Below are 18,594 nucleotides of genomic sequence, written 5' to 3'. Positions count from 1 at the left end.
ATTAAGAACAAAAAGAAATACTAGTATTTTATAAGTAACACTTATCATTTCTTACCATTAACAGAAGTAACGCCGACATGTCGTCTCTTCCAATTCATTTCTTTGACTTGTAACCAGGTGTCATTTCTGTAGTCGTAGCATTCCATACTTCGGAAAGGATCTCCCGTAGCGCCTCGTCCACCGACGACAAACACAACACCTACAAAACATTCATGGCAAAAAAAAATAAATAAAAAGAATATAGGCCTAAATTAATTATCTCTTTATTATCATCTCAGTTAATTTACCTTTTTTTGGATGGGGAAAGATGGTGGGGAAGATTATTTTGTTACTGTAGGCCTACTGTACCAATCAACAAAGACTAAAGTCAGATACCTCCTTTGGGACATCCCTATGAAGCGTGGTTCCCACTAGCGACGCAACACAAGGACGTAACGCAACGCAAGTGAATTGACCAATCACAAGCGATTTCTTATTCGCTTGTGATTGTTAACTGTCTATAACTTCGCTTGTCATTGGTTAAAACGCTTGCGAACCAAGCTTTAAGGGACACATTCTTGTGAAATAAATAAAAGTATATAATCTTTCAACACTATGACCAACCTCTATTAAGGGGACATCACTATTAAGGGGACAATTTCTTGGGTTCCAAACGTATGTGTCACCTTAGTAGGGGTTCAAGTGTATATCCATACTTATACACAGCACAAAGCTACATAATTTAATTGGTGATTAGGGAATTGTTTATATGTCCAGTAATGCAAATATTCAAGTAAGGCACACTGGCCTCTTTGGCTATGAAGATCATAAGCCTATGGGTTATTATTGTATTTGATTTGAAACACATACAGAGCGCTGTCATTAGTTTGCGTAATTAGCAACCTTTGACCTACACCTTGAGGACGTTGGGTGTCATGAGCAAGGCATAAATCTAAATATAATTTCAGTGAAAACAATATTTTAATGAATATGATGGTTTATAAAAATGGTTTCATCCTTTATAACTAAGTTAAGCTTATACCATAACCAAGTTATAAACTAACCTGCGCAGCTTTTTCTTGGTTTAACTCGGTCACTTGTTATTGACTTTGGTGAGAATTTTGAGACTACTTTATTAAGGGCTAAATAATAATTCTTGGCTTCGTCGACAAGGTCCCGACATTCATGATTGCGACGGAATAATTCTTCATTTTCAACCTCTTCCATCAGAAACTCTGGACTCATCATTGGTAGTCGTACCTGTTTATAGAAAAAAGTAAAAGAAGTTTAGATTTATCCAAAGAAAATCAAGATGTTTGTTTTAAAAATAAAAAGAACATGACGCATAAATAATTATACATCTAATATTACCATCCTGTTTCCACTTAATTGACTGTGCCATTTGCTTAATTTGGGTGGTATCCGTTACAGTACAACACCTATTAAGGGGACACCTTAATAGGGATGTTCCTTGATTAGGGGTAGGCTACAGTAACAAAAAACATCACCCCTTGATCATTTCTCAGCAAAATGTCCTCTACAGCAGGAGGGAAACAATTAACATGTAATAATAAATTATGCCAAATTAAATGGAAAAATTATTTTTTCTGTGTCGCATATTGGATGCAAAGCTTTACATTTTGAATACCGTAATGAAACTGCTCAAATCGCAAATTGTAACTGTGTGTATATTCATAGATCACTGATATAGACCAAAGGTGTACATCTTATGAATTACATTATGTATAGATCCGGATGTTAACATTATAAAAATGCATGAAACGTAATTTCATGAAAAACGCGAATGCCTACGAGACAAGTTTCAATCAGAACCTTTGTTCTTAGTGGTCTCAAAGTTGAAAGAACCTAGACATAATCGTTGCCGATAAATTAATATTAATTGAATATTGAATGATGATTAAAAAGAAAATATGACCATATGGTTGTGAAATTACAGAATATGTAACTAGGATTATTGTAATATCGCATTTAGAGCACTCATTCTCTTTCGTGGAGTGATGATTGCAAATGGTTAGTTATGGGTATTTGAGTTCTGAAGGTTACAGAAGAAATAAAACATGTTAATTAGTCTTTCTAAAGACAAAAGAATAATCAGTATGTTAATCGTAGATTATCTGTGGTCTAATGACTAAGACACCTGCCTGGTAAGTGCGAGATCACTGGTTCGAAACAAGTCAGTACTTCACAACATTCCATTAAAAATGATTTAAAATGAAGTTTTAGCCAGTGCTTAAGACTTCAGTGTATGCCAATTCAATACAAAAATTTGTTTGGTAAAGCTTGAGATTCAAATGTTTGCTCAAACATTGTCGCAGTCATTCATACCTCAAAACAAAAAGTAATTCACTATTTATTTGGTATGAAAATTACAGATACTGTAGGTAAATAATAAATATTCTTTAATTATCCAAATTCAGACCTTATCATAGGGCACAAGCTTGGTGGTCGGGAGGTACAGGTATACAGGTTTGAGGCTAGGCTGCAAGTTACACGGTAAGTACCGGTTACGGTTGTACAGTAGGTTCGAGATCCATTTTGATTCATTTTGTTTTCAATCTCAACATTTTGTTCAAATATTATTCTTCAGGTGGGAGTAGAGGAAGGCACAAGAAAAACTGGAAAGACAACATCAAAGAGGACAGGGCCACATAGAGGAGAGTTGTTAAATCATCTATGGTGCCCCAACAGCCCCCAAATGGCTACGGTATGGTATGATATTATTACTGTCAAATCATATCAGAACAAGTATCACACAACAATATCTGTCAATTTTATAGTGTTATCAGAAAAAGTGATCAAAAGATTTGTACATTTTTTAAGAGCATTTATCAATAAAGCATTGTCAGAATTGATGGTGGTGTGATCAAAGTATTGTGTGTATTGACTGTGTAACCTTGGAAAGTTCAAATAGATACTATAAAAGCAAGGTGCTGGCATATACATGTTGCACAGAAGTGGTATAAATTTGACATAGAATGTAGGCCAATCTAATTATACAGTGCTTGGCATTGAACTTACTAAATTATAGCACCAAAGTACTAAAATTAATTTGTGTTTAGCTGGAAAAGTACAAACAGTGCTATTGGGATTGTTTGGACTTCAAGAAAAGTCTGGTATTTGGAGAGTTTCCAGGTTTTCAGAGAGTCCGGTATTGGGACAGTTGACCGTTACTATTTCACCATTCAATGGACTCATTTATTTTTTTGGGAAAAAAATCATGTAGTATAGAATACAAAGCACAGATGTACACAATTTTTAATTCATATCTAATTTAATTGTTAAAATATTAATTTATAATTTAATAATTAATCTTTATCTTTTAACCAAAAAGCTGAAACAGATCTACTTTGTACTAACATTATATTATATACTGTACCATGTTTTATGTTTTTTGTTATGAAATGAACAATGAACAATAATATGAAATATGATGCAATAAATAAATAAATACACAAAAACATACTTCAAAAGAAAATAATGCTACTGTACCCTGGATGGCTCAATCCACTCTTAAAAAGGTAAATTAATCAACCAAACAACAAAGAGAATATCGAAAAATCCTACAAAATTGGTTAGAAATATTGGAAATGCTTTTATGCTCTCTGAGTCATTTAACATGAAATGCAGAATTTAAATTAAATATCCAAGGTTATAGTAAAAACCCAGTAATTAATATTAATTGTTCACGAACAACTCTTATAAGTTAAAGCGCTATCATAAATTTAATATTAATAAATTTTAAATATTATTACTTGGTCATTTGGCAATAATTATTAGTGTCTGTGGCCTTCATCTTGAGCAGACAAAGAAAAACATTTTATTAATATCATATTTAATAAAAGAAATATTGATAATGACAAACAATGAATAATATCAAATTTAATTGATTCATTTTTTTCTTGTAAAGATAATTTTGTTTAAATAATAATACTGTACTGTATGTTGGATGGGTATATAAACTCATAGAATTTTCTCGCCTCTTTCTGAATGTAAAAATGCTAAATATTGAGAGGAACCTTTTTTTATACCTGTACAATACTTTAAATATTAGCCTAGTACATTTTAAGATTTGTGAGAAAAGTATATATTGTCAAGATCAAAAATTAATTTTAGAATTAAAAGATAAGAAAAGATAAAAAGACCTTACTTTACTTTTACAAGGGATTACATTGTGGATTATTTTTAGTTTTTAATTTTGTGTACATGCTTTAGGATTAAACAAGAAGTTCAACTCAAAGTAGGTGCTTACAGTAAGTTTCAGGTCAATGATACAATGCATTGGGTCTGGCTGAATTTGTACCTGGAGGCAAGTTAGTACTACTGCATATACTTAGGCCTAGAGGTAAACTCCCTTAATGTATTAAAATTCATTGAAATCAAATGGAGCACATACCACTTAAAAGTCTGCACACACTGGTCATTGTCTGACTCTAAATCTTTGACCAGTGGAAATTTTTTATAAACACAATTATGGAACACGACCATTGTAGATTGTCGGATATCTGGTAAGATTTGGCAATTGGGAAATGCTCTTAATTTTTCAAACTAATAATCTTCTAATTCCCTTAGTCAGCTCTGTCTATCAAATGTGATGTGCCCATATATTGACATGATGATGTCATCACTACCATATTTGGACATACAGGATCACTACCATATTTGGGCACATCACACTTTTTTTGTCAAACTTAGATTGATAGTGTAGACAGAGCTTTAGATAGTCAAGTTTAAGTACGCATGTACTGTACTGTATGTTGTCTTACCCTACCCTCTGCTACCACCACTATACTTCTATTCTATTCGATTCTATTGCATAAAAACTTGATATTTGAACAATGGGAATAAAGGTCTGAATAAATTGGTAATGACGTGATATGAATTAAAATATCACAGTCTTAATTTGAAAATATCTTATGCAGTGTGCCAAATTGGTCATTAAAACATTCCTCAGTGATACAATCGATGCCTTAATTGACACTTGCTGTCTTAATTGTATACTTCGCAAAATTAGACGACTGTGTGAGTGTCATTGATAAATGAGTATGGCGACCTACATCAGACATTGGACAAAAAGCAGCTATAGTTTCAAATAGTCTTGTGTAAATTCAGCTCATGTCTGTATAATTCACATTAAAAACTCGCCAGAAGGTAGAACATTTGTGAGATTGCAGAATAAACATTTGCTGGCAATGTGACTAGTTCCTGAAATTCTAGATTCCAGGTTTTTCCAGGACTCCTGTCTAAATAGGTCCGTTGTTGCTCCCAGGAAAACCAGTAAATAATTATTTCCCTTGAGGAAAATAAATCTGTTTAATAAATAATATTAAAACCTACCATACAATATCATAAACAAGTGAATCTTTGTCTAAAATAAGCGATCAAAAAACAGATAAATTATTAAGAGAACCAATGTGTACTGTATGTACTTACTTAATACAATTTACTACAGAGTACAATGTAAAATACAGTTTTTACCAGAATAAATATTGCAATTGAATATGTACTGTAATAGAATAAAAACTGCAGTAAGTTGAATAAGTACTGCAGTAAGTTGAATAAGTGCTGCAGTAAGTTGGATAAATGCTGCAGTTGAATAAGTACTGTACTGCAGTTGAATAAGTACCATAGTTGAATAAGTACTGCAGTTGAATAAGTACTGCATTTGAATAAGTACTGCAGTAGAATAAGTACTGCAGTTGAATAAGTACTGCAGTAGAATAAGTACTGCAGTTGAATAAGTACTGCAGTTGAATAAGTACTGCAGTAGAATAAGTACTGCAGTTGAATAAGTACGGTAGTAGAATAAGTACTTAAAAGTTGAATATTACTTTAAACTGTACAGTTAAAAGTTAACAAAGTTTTCTTCGCCAGGTACTGTACATACCTACATTAACTTACCTTAGACATTAATTCTGGTAGGCATCGTTCTCTACCGGGTAGATCATGCTTTACCCACTTCATCACAGCCTTATAAACCTGCATTTCATTTTCAATGTTCAAATCTGACGAATCAATAACAGCTAGAAAATGGTCAAAACTAATGTTTAAAAAATCCTCCTGTCGAACAATGTCACAAAAGAATTCATGAGTAAACTTATCGGCGGACTTCACAAGTTCTGATCGGCCATGAAGTTCAGCGAAATTCCGAACACCGAGACAATTACTTGGATGCAGATGTGTTCGCATAAAATCGCAACACGCTTTTGTAATGACCTCCAATTGGAGGATGCTAGCAGCGTATAAAAGTTGCTGCACGTTTTCAATAGTTAAAACAAGTTTTGCCGTGTACATAAAGTTTATCAGCATATCAACAGCGTCCTCATCTAAGTCTTTAATCGTAATTACATCTTGTCGACTCTCCGCCATGTCAGAGGTCAACATTGCTTTAAAATACGGACTGCAGCAAGCTAGAACAAGTCTATGACAATGGATATGTTTATTTCCAACAATCAATGTGATATCGCAAAGTTTACGATCTAAGTACAAGTCTTGTAAGATGCTGAATGAGTCCTTCCAATGAGTGTGGCACTCAAATGTGGTGGTCAATCTCGGCGAAATCTGTAGTCTTTGTACAATTGGTAAAATAGAATCAGCCTCCATGTTTTTACTCTTTCTACTTGTTGTACCCGAAATCTCAATAATTACTGTGGACTTTCTATCAAATGGCCTAAAAAGGAAATAACATAAAAACGCTACAGTTATTATTAATTTTATTAACATTTTTTCTTTTGATACATTAAACATATTTATTTATGATAATCTTTTATGCACAAAATTTCATTTCAAAACTTTTTGTATGAATACAATATTTTCATATTGTTTATTATCATCTTGTGTGCAAAAATCAACAGCAAACAATATTACAACATTTTAACAAATGAGAATAAAAGAATCTTTAATTGAATTATAACATTTAAAAAAATTATTTAAAACAATACTATTTGAATATTGGTATTAACTTTCCAAATAAGAAATAAATAATCTATTTGGTTGTTTGTGTTATCACATAATAGCAATTTTAAGAGGGATGTAAAGAGACTTAAGTAGAACAGAACAGATTTAATAACAATTAAGAACATTCTAAGAGTCGCAACGCAGACATCTAACTGAAGCACTTGCTAGTACAAGATATAATCAATAAATGACCCAGTTTCATTGTCTGCTGTCTCATGCTAAAATGTTGTGTTGTGTTCCAGTTACAGTACTTGAAAAAGGAGAGGAGAGGGAAGAGGAGAAGAAAGAGATGGATAGGAGGAAGGTAGAAAGAAGAGAAGGAAGAGAGAAGGAGGAGGTAGAGAGAGGAGAGAAAGAGGAGGAGTGAAGATTGTGTTGTCATTATTGTAAAAGGCAGCTGGAGACAACTAAACCATGAAGGAACAATATTGATGAACATTTATTTAAGAAAAGAGAAGTAGAAAAAGAAGGTAAAAGTGGGGGAAAGGTGGAGATGAATACGGAAAGATAGGAGAAAATTGAGGAAAGTAAGGAAAAAGAAGGAGCCATTGATGTGCTCACTGTTCATCCACCTTCCTAAAATTCACGTAACCATAGAGAAATTAAAATGATCTTTTTTGGAAGCATCTGTCTTATCCTACTGCATTGTATACTATTCCCCTTCTGTGGGTTACCAATTCCACTATATGTATTCGCTTCCTAAATTGACCCCTGTGTGACTTCCATTATCAATCCCAGTCCCTAAAAAGACTGTAGACCAACAGGTGTACTGGTATAAATATCCTTTTGAAATATGGCTCAATTCTTTTGTAATTTTATCAACTTGTTTTTAATCAAGATTTATTTGGAGTTTAATTGAAATGAGAGCAAGACACCAAATGGTTTAACATGAGATATACTGTACTGGCAGCAAACAAAAAACTACATGGGAAAATAGTCCAAGGTAATAATATGAATTGGTTATTAATTGCTGATTCCAATTTGAAAAAAAGGACAAATATCTAGTAAAACAAATTGGAAAACAAGATATCTAGTCAAATAGAAATTAACCTGTAAATGCAGAGTTGTGGCTTGGTGGTTATGATGCTTGGCTACCACGCCAAGGGTCCTGGGTTGAAGTCCCGTCGCATTACAGGATTTTTTCTATGGACAAAATTACAACTCCACTCCAAAAGACTTGTAATAATGTTTATGTAGAGCATCTTGTGTATATGTTTGTCTTGTATTGTAAACCTCTGAGGGTCCTTAATGATCAGCAATTGCTGGATGGACAACCCTCATTAAATATGGTGTAAAAAAAAAAATTTAATTTGTTCAACCCATTATGCAGTTTTGTGCAGTTTTTAAGAATAGTGCTTTATGATATGATGCATAGTTATACAAGGATGGAAGTTGTGGTTGGAAAGGAAGTACATTTTCCAACTTTCATGTGATGTCTTTAGATTGCGGATACTGTAGTATAACAGAAAAACATTATATGGTTAGTCTTAAACTTATTTTAACTTTAATAAAAATACAAAAATATAATAGAATGTTTAAAAATCACACTTTTCAAACTGAAAGTTCAACAATTTATATACTAAGTTTTGGATCGATAAAACATATTGTTTTACTTTTGAGATAAGTTTAATAACTAAACGAGATGAGTGTAATAACTAAACGAGATGAGTTTAATAACTAACGAGATGAATTGAAGTTAGAGTAACCTTGACTTCTGTGCAACATTAAACTGTGCATTTAAAAAAAAAATCTGATTTAAAGTAGACTTGAAATTAAACAAAATGTTATATAATAATTTATAATTTCCCATCATCTTCTCTGTTGCTCTAACCAATCATTATGTACCTCTTGTTTCTGAGCTAATAATAAACCTGGACAAATTCAATAAAAATGTGAAAAAATGGTATGGTATCTTTCCTACAGCTCTGTCTGCACTATCAAACTAGTTGGACAAAAAAAGGATGATGTTCCTAAATATGGCAGTGCTATAACATCATTATGTCCATATATGGGCACATCACATTTTTCTGTCACATAAAGTTTTATAGTGTAGACAGAGCTTTATACAGAAGAACTCATATTAAGGAGAAACCTTCGGGACTTCCCCTTGATAGAAGTGCCTGAATAAAGATACTGTAGGTAAACACATATTGCCCTTCATTTATTTCATGGAAGAGGGTCCCCTTTTTGTCTCCTGAATAGGGGTGTACCAAAGGAGGGATTCTTGATAAAAAAATGTTTAATAATAAAGAACCTGAATATAGAGTATAATCAATAAACATCCAGGGTAGCTCAATATAAGATGCAATTTGTACTTCATAAATGGGCTTGTGTCTCATTGTCTACCAAGACAATGCAATGTATTGTTGCTTTGTGTATTAGTCACATTGTAAAGAATTATTACAGTTTGAATAAGTCAACTTCAGATGAACTCATGTGCAGCTTAATAGTGATATCACATTTATAACATAAAAAAACATTGCATGTTTTTCTTTGTCTGGGAAAAGAAAGCACTGTTGAGACTACTGTAGATTATTTGGTTGAAACATGATGTTGGGAATTACCAAGTTGTGGAGATTTAAATTAATCAACAGCATGTCAAACTTCACTAAAGAAGAAAAGGTTTAAAGCTCCAACAGTTTGTAGTTTCAGAATCAGGGCAAGCTTTGCATCTGCCTAGCTTTGCCTCTTTCCGTACCCCAAAACCCAATAAAAAGAAAACAAAACTATACAGGAATACAGAATGCACAAAATAATTCTCAACAGAGGTGGTAATTGTGTTTTTATAATAATGACAAAAATGATCCAATAATGTCATAAAGTTAATACTAAACATTTTCTTTGGTCACATAATCAACATTTACCAGTAATTTTGTCTAAAAGAACAATGCTCTGTGAGGTAGTCTACCCTGTCAAGGCTATTGAGTACCATCAGAACTTACACAATGTTATAAAATAGATAATCAAAACTTTTGACTACATAATAAAATGTATTGAACTATCGTGTATTCACTTATGGTGAACATGGTATACATAAAACATTAAAATATTTGATATGGAGACAACAAATTCTTACGGGTTCGATATAATCAAACTTAACTAGTTGGAAAAGAAAAAAATAAAAAAAGTTTTAAAGATTAAATCATATAATTTGTATTATCAAAAATCATTCTTAAATTGGTCAAAAATTCATCATGGCAGATTAAAATCCTGTCTAATGACTTCTTCTAAAGCTCTGTCTACACTATCAAACTAGTTTAAGAAAAAAAGTGTAATATGCCTAAATATGGTAGTGATATGCCCAAATATGGTAGTGATATGCCCAAATATGGTAGTGATATACTGTACCTAAATAGGTAGTGATATGACATCATGTTCATATATTGGCACATCACATTTTTTTGTCACATAAAGTTTGATAGTGTAGACAGAGTTTTAAATAAGACTAATTAATTGTTTGCTAAACTATAATGGTTCCTATTCAAATACAAAACAGGTACACTGATTAACCCAGGATTAACCTATATAAATAAAGTCTTAAAACCTATGTGTTCTCCAAGCGGTAACCCCCAACCCTCTAGCGTCACCCTTCTCTCTCAATCTGGCAAGTAATCAAAATTTGTTTAAACTACTGTGTACTCACTTTCTTGCTCTTCTCATATTCGACATAGAACTTGTAATAGTTTGTAAGTTTTAAACAGCAATAAAAATAAACAAACAGCAATAGTGTTTAAAAAAAGATAATATGCAACAATGACATCTATAGAACAGCTAAAAATTAAATGACCTAGAACAACACAAACTCATGTTGAACTACTGAACGGAATCAGTCAACTGGAACAAGTACGTGAAATCCGATCAGCCGTTTCATAAGTCATTAAACGAAGATTCCCATTCCATTTGGGATATTTCCAACATGCCAGTAATGAACATTTGTTAATGGTTCTGTCAATCATCTTGAAGAAGGTGTGGCTTAATATGCAAATTAGGAGGTGTGTCTTTGTCATTGTTTGTCATTGGTTGGAGCAAATTGAATGAGAGTAGGCTAGTATACTGTTGTTTAATATCATAGGACAATATTATGCCTTGGTTATATTTTTGTTTTAATTTATTAAGACATTAATCAAATTATATTACGAATGAAATTTTAAAGTAACTTTATAGTCTTTAAAATAATTCACACTATTTTCTAGGCCATCAGCTGCGCACAATATATTTCAAGTATATACTTGGTCAGTTATTATGGTATTATTAGACAGTACTGTACTGTGGAAGCTAAAAAAGATTAAAATCTGAGCTCAAACAGAGCCTTATTCAAGATTACTGAAGATAGCTAAATAAAAATAAGGCAAGTAACACCATTGAGTCTTATCGTATCAAAATATCAAATACGAATCATTACGTATCATCCTTGCCAATACCATAACGTCAAACACAAAGGCAATTATGGAAAAATTGATATCGACGAAAGATCAGAATCTGATACGCAAGATAAATCTTAAATAACAATAATAATTCTTCGGGGAAAAACAAAAATCACAAAAAGAAAACAACATCTGCTAAACAATAAAATGCGTTGTTTATGTACGGCGTGAAAAGTTGCTTCATGGTTTATGCTATTTAATGTGTTGCAGTAACACGACACTTTAATGTGTTTTATTGTTATTAATATGTACGCTAAATAATAATTCATGCATACCATAATTGGTTTGAGACGGTGAAAAATAAAAGGTTTTAAAACGAGTGCTATAAATTTTGGCTTTATAACACCAATTCACAGAAATTTACAGTAAGCAGATATTAAATTTCTTTAAAACGGTATTCTACTGTTTAACTATAATTGGGGTTTAAACCTCTATAACAAAAACTAAGAAAAGCTAATCTTGGTTGGGCCGACTTTTTCTCATTCTCACAGATTTCCTCATTTTTATTGTTTCAAATCAATTACTTAAATTTCAGTATATCAGTTTAGAATTAATGTTCTGTGCTTGATGTGTTGATATTATACATAGTTGTACAACTTTCACAAATAAAATATAATGGCTTGACTTACTCTTATTCACAGTTTTTTTAAATAATATCAGTTAAACTTTCAATAATGTTGCTAAAAATACTTGAGCTACTAATTGAATTAGTTGTATTGTTAGATAATTACTATAACAAACACTGTACTTACATTTCAATAAAATATACAAACAACTGCATTGAAAAACTGTTCTTCATTACACAAAGCAACACATCGTAAAACGCAATACATCCTAAAACGCAGTACTAACCACGTTGCAAGAACAGACATCAACACTTGGAAATTTAACTTCCTTGCAGACAAGCAATTGAAAGAAATATGTAAATTTGTTACTTCGGCAGGAAAATTTACCAACTGAGTCTACAACAACTAAGTATCGAGTATTGTACACAATATGAGTAATACTTATATAGGATGTACATAGGTCACAATAAATTGAATTTACAATTCCAATTGCTAGATAGACAAACGTTCCTACACATGTAGGTATCTGGTAACTGAATATTCAGTACAGTAATATGAGATTTAAGGAAAGCTCTTGTAATGTTAATGATTATCTAAAAACGTAAATTAATATTTCTTCATCATCAACAAGGCATGGTATTGCATATCAATTAGTATGGATTTTTTTTGCGTTCCACTTTTCTAGAATATTAGAATAAAGGTTTAAGCAGTGAATCATATTTAAGTAATTTGTTAAAGGAAATATAGGTTATTGTGCAAAGATAAATCCTACATAAAAGCTACAGTACATGGTTAAATTTGTTATACAAGAGTTACTACCACTAACACTTTGTTAAATCAATGCAATAGTAACTTATAACAATTCATGATTATTTAACCATTTTGAAGGAAATTAAAGTGATAAAAAAGTATTTAGTAGTTGACGGCAGCAAACAGATGTTTTTAAAGACTTGTCAAATTTTAAAATTAATTAATTTTAAAAGTACAATATTTAAACTGGAAACAATTTAATTCTTAATCTATATTGAAAATAGTTTTTCTTCCGTGATTGCAGGGAGCGACAAACGTACTAAAATTAAGTATGTAATTGTAGAGGGCAGCAAACATATACTTTTTAAAACATGGCAAGTGTTTCATTTATTTCTATATTGTGAAGTTGAAATTTTTCACATGAAAAATATGTAATATACTGTGAAGTAGAAACACCTGAAAAAAATCGCAGTGGAAGATTGGTCTAAATCCTGTAACTTTGATAAGTGCCTCTACAGCAAACCACCAAGTGTCCTAGAGTTAAGTCCAAAAAAGCAATGGATACTAAATCTATTTTCTTTCTATAATGCCTGAGGTAGAGAACCATTTAATCCAGTCCTTTTTAGTGTATAATTATGTATATCAAATAATTCTAATAAAAAGTAAAAGCATCCTGTAATAAACTTACCTTTCTCCTAAAAATCATTGACAGTAAAAACAACATGTAATTTCTATGAATATTCTACATAACCTGTTAACAGCTAACTGTTAAAACCTAGTCAACCATGACCAGGAAAGCATACGTAAACACCTTATGACAGAGCTTAACCAAATATAACAAGAAAAGGAAATGTCAACAGTTTGAAACATCCTGAACCTAATCCAATCATAGACTAGAATTAGACAAGAGAAAACCTGACAGCAACAAAATACAGTAACTAGACTGCACTGCAGAGTGCAACGAACACAAATTGACATCAACCCAGAAAAAAGAAACTCTTAGAAATAGATCAAGCTCTGTCTACACTATCAAAAAATGTGATGTACCCATATGATGATGTCATATCACTACCATATTTGGGCACACTTTTTTGTCAAACTAGTTTGATAAGTGTAGACAAACCTTTAAACAAACTGCAGACAAACACTAAATTGAAGCCTCTGTTGTCTATTTACACTATCAACGTAAGTTCTTGTTGATAACATATACTGTACTATAGTAAACTTTACTCTCTATTGGTACTCCAGACTTTTTGCAATCTCTTCTATCTCAATCTTCTTGGGCTATTGCAGGTATTGTATGGTGCTGAACTCACCAATCTTTACCTTGCCTATTGACACTCTACTAACTGTATATGAAAGATACACTAAAAGTCGAAGTGACGCAAAATTTACATGTAACTACAGCTGTAAACTGGCCAAAGACATACAGTACAGTTAGTACCTGTGTGTACAGTACTGGACTCTTACTGTACAATAGGTTGTAAATAGTAATATGCTGTACACACACAGTAAAGTATAGTTGTATAGTTTAAAAGTATGACCATGAACTACACACACGATATTGATGTTTACATTATGTACAGTATTTTATATAAAACAACAAAATCAATGACTTATAGTATTACCCATGACATTTGACCTTTGTATTAAAGATCATTTATTATGATTTAAAAATAGATACAATTAATAAAGTTAACAATGAAAGATTCAAATGGTATCTACTGGAACACAAATCCGCTATTTTAACTATACTAATACCGAGGCTTAGGTAAACAAATTAAACGATTATGGGATTTTAAAACTGACTTTAAAAGGAATATACTAAGATATATACAATAGGGTGAAGTGTCCACTTACAACGTAATTAACATTACAATATTAGTGTACAGGTAAAGCCGTAACAGACGTTTCCGCTTTGCACAAATATCAGATAATCACAATTCTGGTTGATATAAAGTTTGCGGTACAGTACACCACGTATTCATGAGGACGCTCAAAGTACAGTATAATGAACGAATTTTTCAGAAATATAATAAGTGGTGTACCAGGCCTTGCCTTTCAAAAATTATAGGTGTGCTACAAATTGCACTCCTCAATACATTCAGGGGTGCTGTAGGTGTGCTGTTTGTATTTTGATGTGTAGAAGTTTACCAAATTTAGGCGTGTTGTAAATCGCACTCCTCAAGGGCAGTTTAGGAGTGTGTTAGGTGAGTGATCGCACTCACTCGCCTTAAAAGACAAGGCCTGGTGTACCACAAACTTTATCGACATTTCATTTAGCCATGCAAACCTTCAAACAAAATATCACAATTCTGGTCTTATTCCGTACATGTAAAAAACTTGCAATGCAAAATATAGGACATTACACTAAAGAATGGGATTTCCCACGCCACTGATATGCCAGTTGGGCATAATCCGTTTACAGATTGTTGGCTCTATAGGCCTTATAAGCTCTGTCTACACTATCAAACTTTATTTGACAAAACAATGTGCCCATATGGACATGATGATGTGATATCAATACCATATTTAAGCATATCACTACCATATTTGGGCACACACTTCTTTTTTGTTGTCGAACTAGAGTAGAGTAGTTTGATGGTTTTACTGTACATTTCTGTTTTATGAATCAAATTTTGCCGAGTAATGCTGTAGTCATTGAAAATATGAATATGTTTGGATTATCATTCAATACACTGAGACGAAGAACAACTTTATCATGCATTGATGTTTTTCCTACTGGCTATACAGATAATCTAAAGTGATTTATTTTGATGTTTGTTGAATATTAATGTACCAGTGAATGGGGAAAATGATTACCAATGGGGATTTCAAATGATTTAAATTACTAGATATTAGCAACTCACATACTAAACACAACCATCATCAAACATACATCATTAATGTAGTACGAAGATGCATCAAACATAAATTGTCTTTAATAAGTTACTTTTAGTCTTTCCTTATTTCGGATATCATCCTTTCATTAATCCATATGAAATAAAAGTTAAAGTGTGCCGATTCTATCACAAAAAAAAAAAAAGTATATGGGAAAAAATGTTAGCATTTCTCTTTGCTAAAGTTAAACTGTAAATGGTTAAATTACAACATTTTGGAAAATCTGAAGGATTTTTTTAAAACAAATTTAGTTTGCATCTTGAATGCATTAAGTGTCACGTTTACGCCATATATTCTTTTACTAATAATTCATTCTTATATATATATATATAAATTAAGCTATCAATGGGCTGCACATTATTACCGCGCAAAGTTATCAGCGCAAAGTTGTGTCTTGATCTAACCGGTACCCATTTTATACTGTACACATGGATGGAGAGAAGCAAATGTAAGTAAAGTGTCTTGCCTGAGGATAATTTTAAGCAATGTGACGAATGTACTGTAAGTAAAGTGTCTTGCCTAAGGATACAAGCAATGCGACGATAGTTGGATTCGAACTACGATCTCATGATCAGTAATCCAATGCCTGTCATTATATACTCACTAGGCTATGATTTATTAGCTAATCCTAAATTATCCTTGAATGAAGCCTGTATAGAGAATTCTGTAGTTATAGGAATCAAATACAAAAAGGCTACCGTAGTACACAAATCAACTCTAAATCTATTGAGAGCAATCAGGTCCTCCCTGATACAATGTCCAACACACTGCGCCACACACCCTTACAATTGTAGATTTCATTACAATCAACCAAAAGAAAATTATATTTAATTTAATTTTTTATTAACAAGTTAAATCATTCACAAGCAGGTTTCAGTAGAGAAGAAATGATTGGTTCACCACATAAACTGAAGTTTACCTGACCTAAATTTGAGAGTTAGCTTTAATAAATAATGTTAATAATGAAATTAGTTTCAGAGGGATTGGGGTCAGGTGTCATAGGATCAATAAATGAAGTTTCAAGTCTCACTAATCACTGTAAGTCTACTGTATACTATAATTCTGTCTCTTATTTATGTTATATTAATATTTAAGAAACTGAATTAAACAGTAGAATAAGGGAACGCCTTAGGGACACAGCCGTGTTTCTTTAATAGAGGTGTCTGCGAATAGGGATTAACTGTAGTGTTTAAACATTACTGTATTTTCCTTCCTTTGTTTCAAGGGAAATTGTCCTTTTAATAGGAGGGTGTCTTACAGTACAGGAGGTTCTAGGGAGGGGGGGGGGGGGGTTCTAATGTAACAATTAGGGCTATAGTACTTACTTCACTTAATGCAATACTATAGCTTGGTTCTCACATAAATGCAACGCAAGTAATTTGACCAATCACAACACATCGGATCATCCAAACTGTTGCTTGTGATTGGTCAACTCACTTGCATCGTGCCTGTGTAATTACATTGCATTCAAGTCAGAACCAAGCTTTGATATTGTACAGTAGCTACAATAATACAACAAATTACCATAAATTAAATAATTAATATTACTACAGTATCCAAATTATGATATAATAAATAATTTTAATTATTAAATTACCGTATATTCATTCAATTATTACATTAATAATAAATGTTATTAACAATAACTTCATGTGATTGTTAAAATAAAAGTTAATTAATTCAACACACATTTATCTCATAAAATCGATGTCAAATTGTCCATTACACTTAATAATAGCTGTAGCGTAAATCAGGGGATGAAAACACCGGTTCACTAGCACGGCACAATTATCGACGCACGCACATTGTTAAGTTTGCGGATTACAATGGAAACTATATTTGTTACGTTGTGATGTAAGCAACTTTGGATGTACACATCAAAACACCAATTATATCTAATTTTGATCCATTAACATTGTTTTCATCAAAGCGTTCAATTTGATTCGGCGAAAAATGTGTCGGTGACATAATAAATCAAGAGAGGACTTAATACCACGTTATTAATCATGTGACGCTGTTCGTGTTGCAATATAAGATAAGATCTAAATAAAAAATGTTTGCGTGAGTTGTGCTCAAAGTGATTTGCAGTGATTTGTGGTGATATGTAGTACTTAAACGATTTAATATCGAGAGAACGTGATAAAACGATAGAAACGCACCTGGTCAACTATTCAAAATGTGGAGAAATTGATAAAAAATGATAACATTACAGTTAGTACAGTAAAAAGAAAGGGGTTGACCTGTTATAAGTGCGCTATTTATTTCTCTAGTTCGTTACACAGGAAAGTGTTCGCTTAATGGGGGGGGGGGGGGTGTCCCAAGGGAGGAGTTACTGTATACACAGTATATTGAAACAAATCCTATAATATTAATACTGAGAGATACTAAACAGTACTATAATTTTATGATTTTACTATTTTACATGAAAATCACTTGATGTACAGACAGGCAATATACATAGATTAACTTGCCGTTTTAGGTGACACAAACTTGATTCATTTGAATATGGTCCTAACATACGGTACTACTTCAGCCCTTAACTAACCATTTTTTTGTTATGTCATACCATCTTAAGGTTTTGACCTTCTCTATACAGTAATTCATTATTTAACAATATCGATAAATGAATCCAGCGCATGTTGCAAAATCTATTTTTTTTGTGAATACAGTATTTAGTGGGCATTTAAACAATACGCAACCTGGTCAAAATCAAGATATTAGAACTCATACTGAATGTTTCAGAATGTCAACTATTAAAACTTATAGTTAATTGGTTGTGACAAATATTAAAGCAACTGGCGCTTTGCAATCCAAAATGTTAGACCCCAAATAAAGGCCCTATTGACAGCTGTTTCTCTGACCATTGACCGCCCAAAACTGTCTTTATTTTTATCATTTTCAAATGTGTTACTCTCCTACTACAGTACAGTACAATCTCATTTCTTAAAAGCTATGGGTAATCACATTGCAGCAATATTTTATTTGCATTGCATGTTCAC

General features: G+C 32.2%; 1 protein-coding gene across 3 annotated transcripts in view; it reads right to left on the bottom strand.

The window, feature by feature from the left end:
* Positions 1 to 18,594, bottom strand: part of LOC140050148 (kelch-like protein 8) — a 40,951-nt gene that overhangs the window by 13,375 nt on the left and 8,982 nt on the right. For 2 of the 3 annotated variants that reach the window (XM_072095206.1, XM_072095205.1), the window contains exons 3-5: positions 5,899 to 6,667; positions 1,044 to 1,239; positions 56 to 199 (exon numbers count right to left, since the gene is read on the bottom strand). In XM_072095206.1, coding sequence (XP_071951307.1) covers positions 56 to 199; positions 1,044 to 1,239; positions 5,899 to 6,667 — 1,109 coding nt within the window. Of the gene's footprint in view, positions 1 to 55; positions 200 to 1,043; positions 1,240 to 5,898; positions 6,668 to 10,597; positions 10,689 to 18,594 lie in introns of those variants that run through there. The other variant, XM_072095208.1, reaches the window with a different exon arrangement.

This window comes from Antedon mediterranea, chromosome 5 (assembly GCF_964355755.1).
Source record: "Antedon mediterranea chromosome 5, ecAntMedi1.1, whole genome shotgun sequence".
NCBI lineage: Eukaryota > Metazoa > Echinodermata > Crinoidea > Comatulida > Antedonidae > Antedon > Antedon mediterranea.
This window is presented reverse-complemented; position numbering and strand designations above follow the sequence as displayed.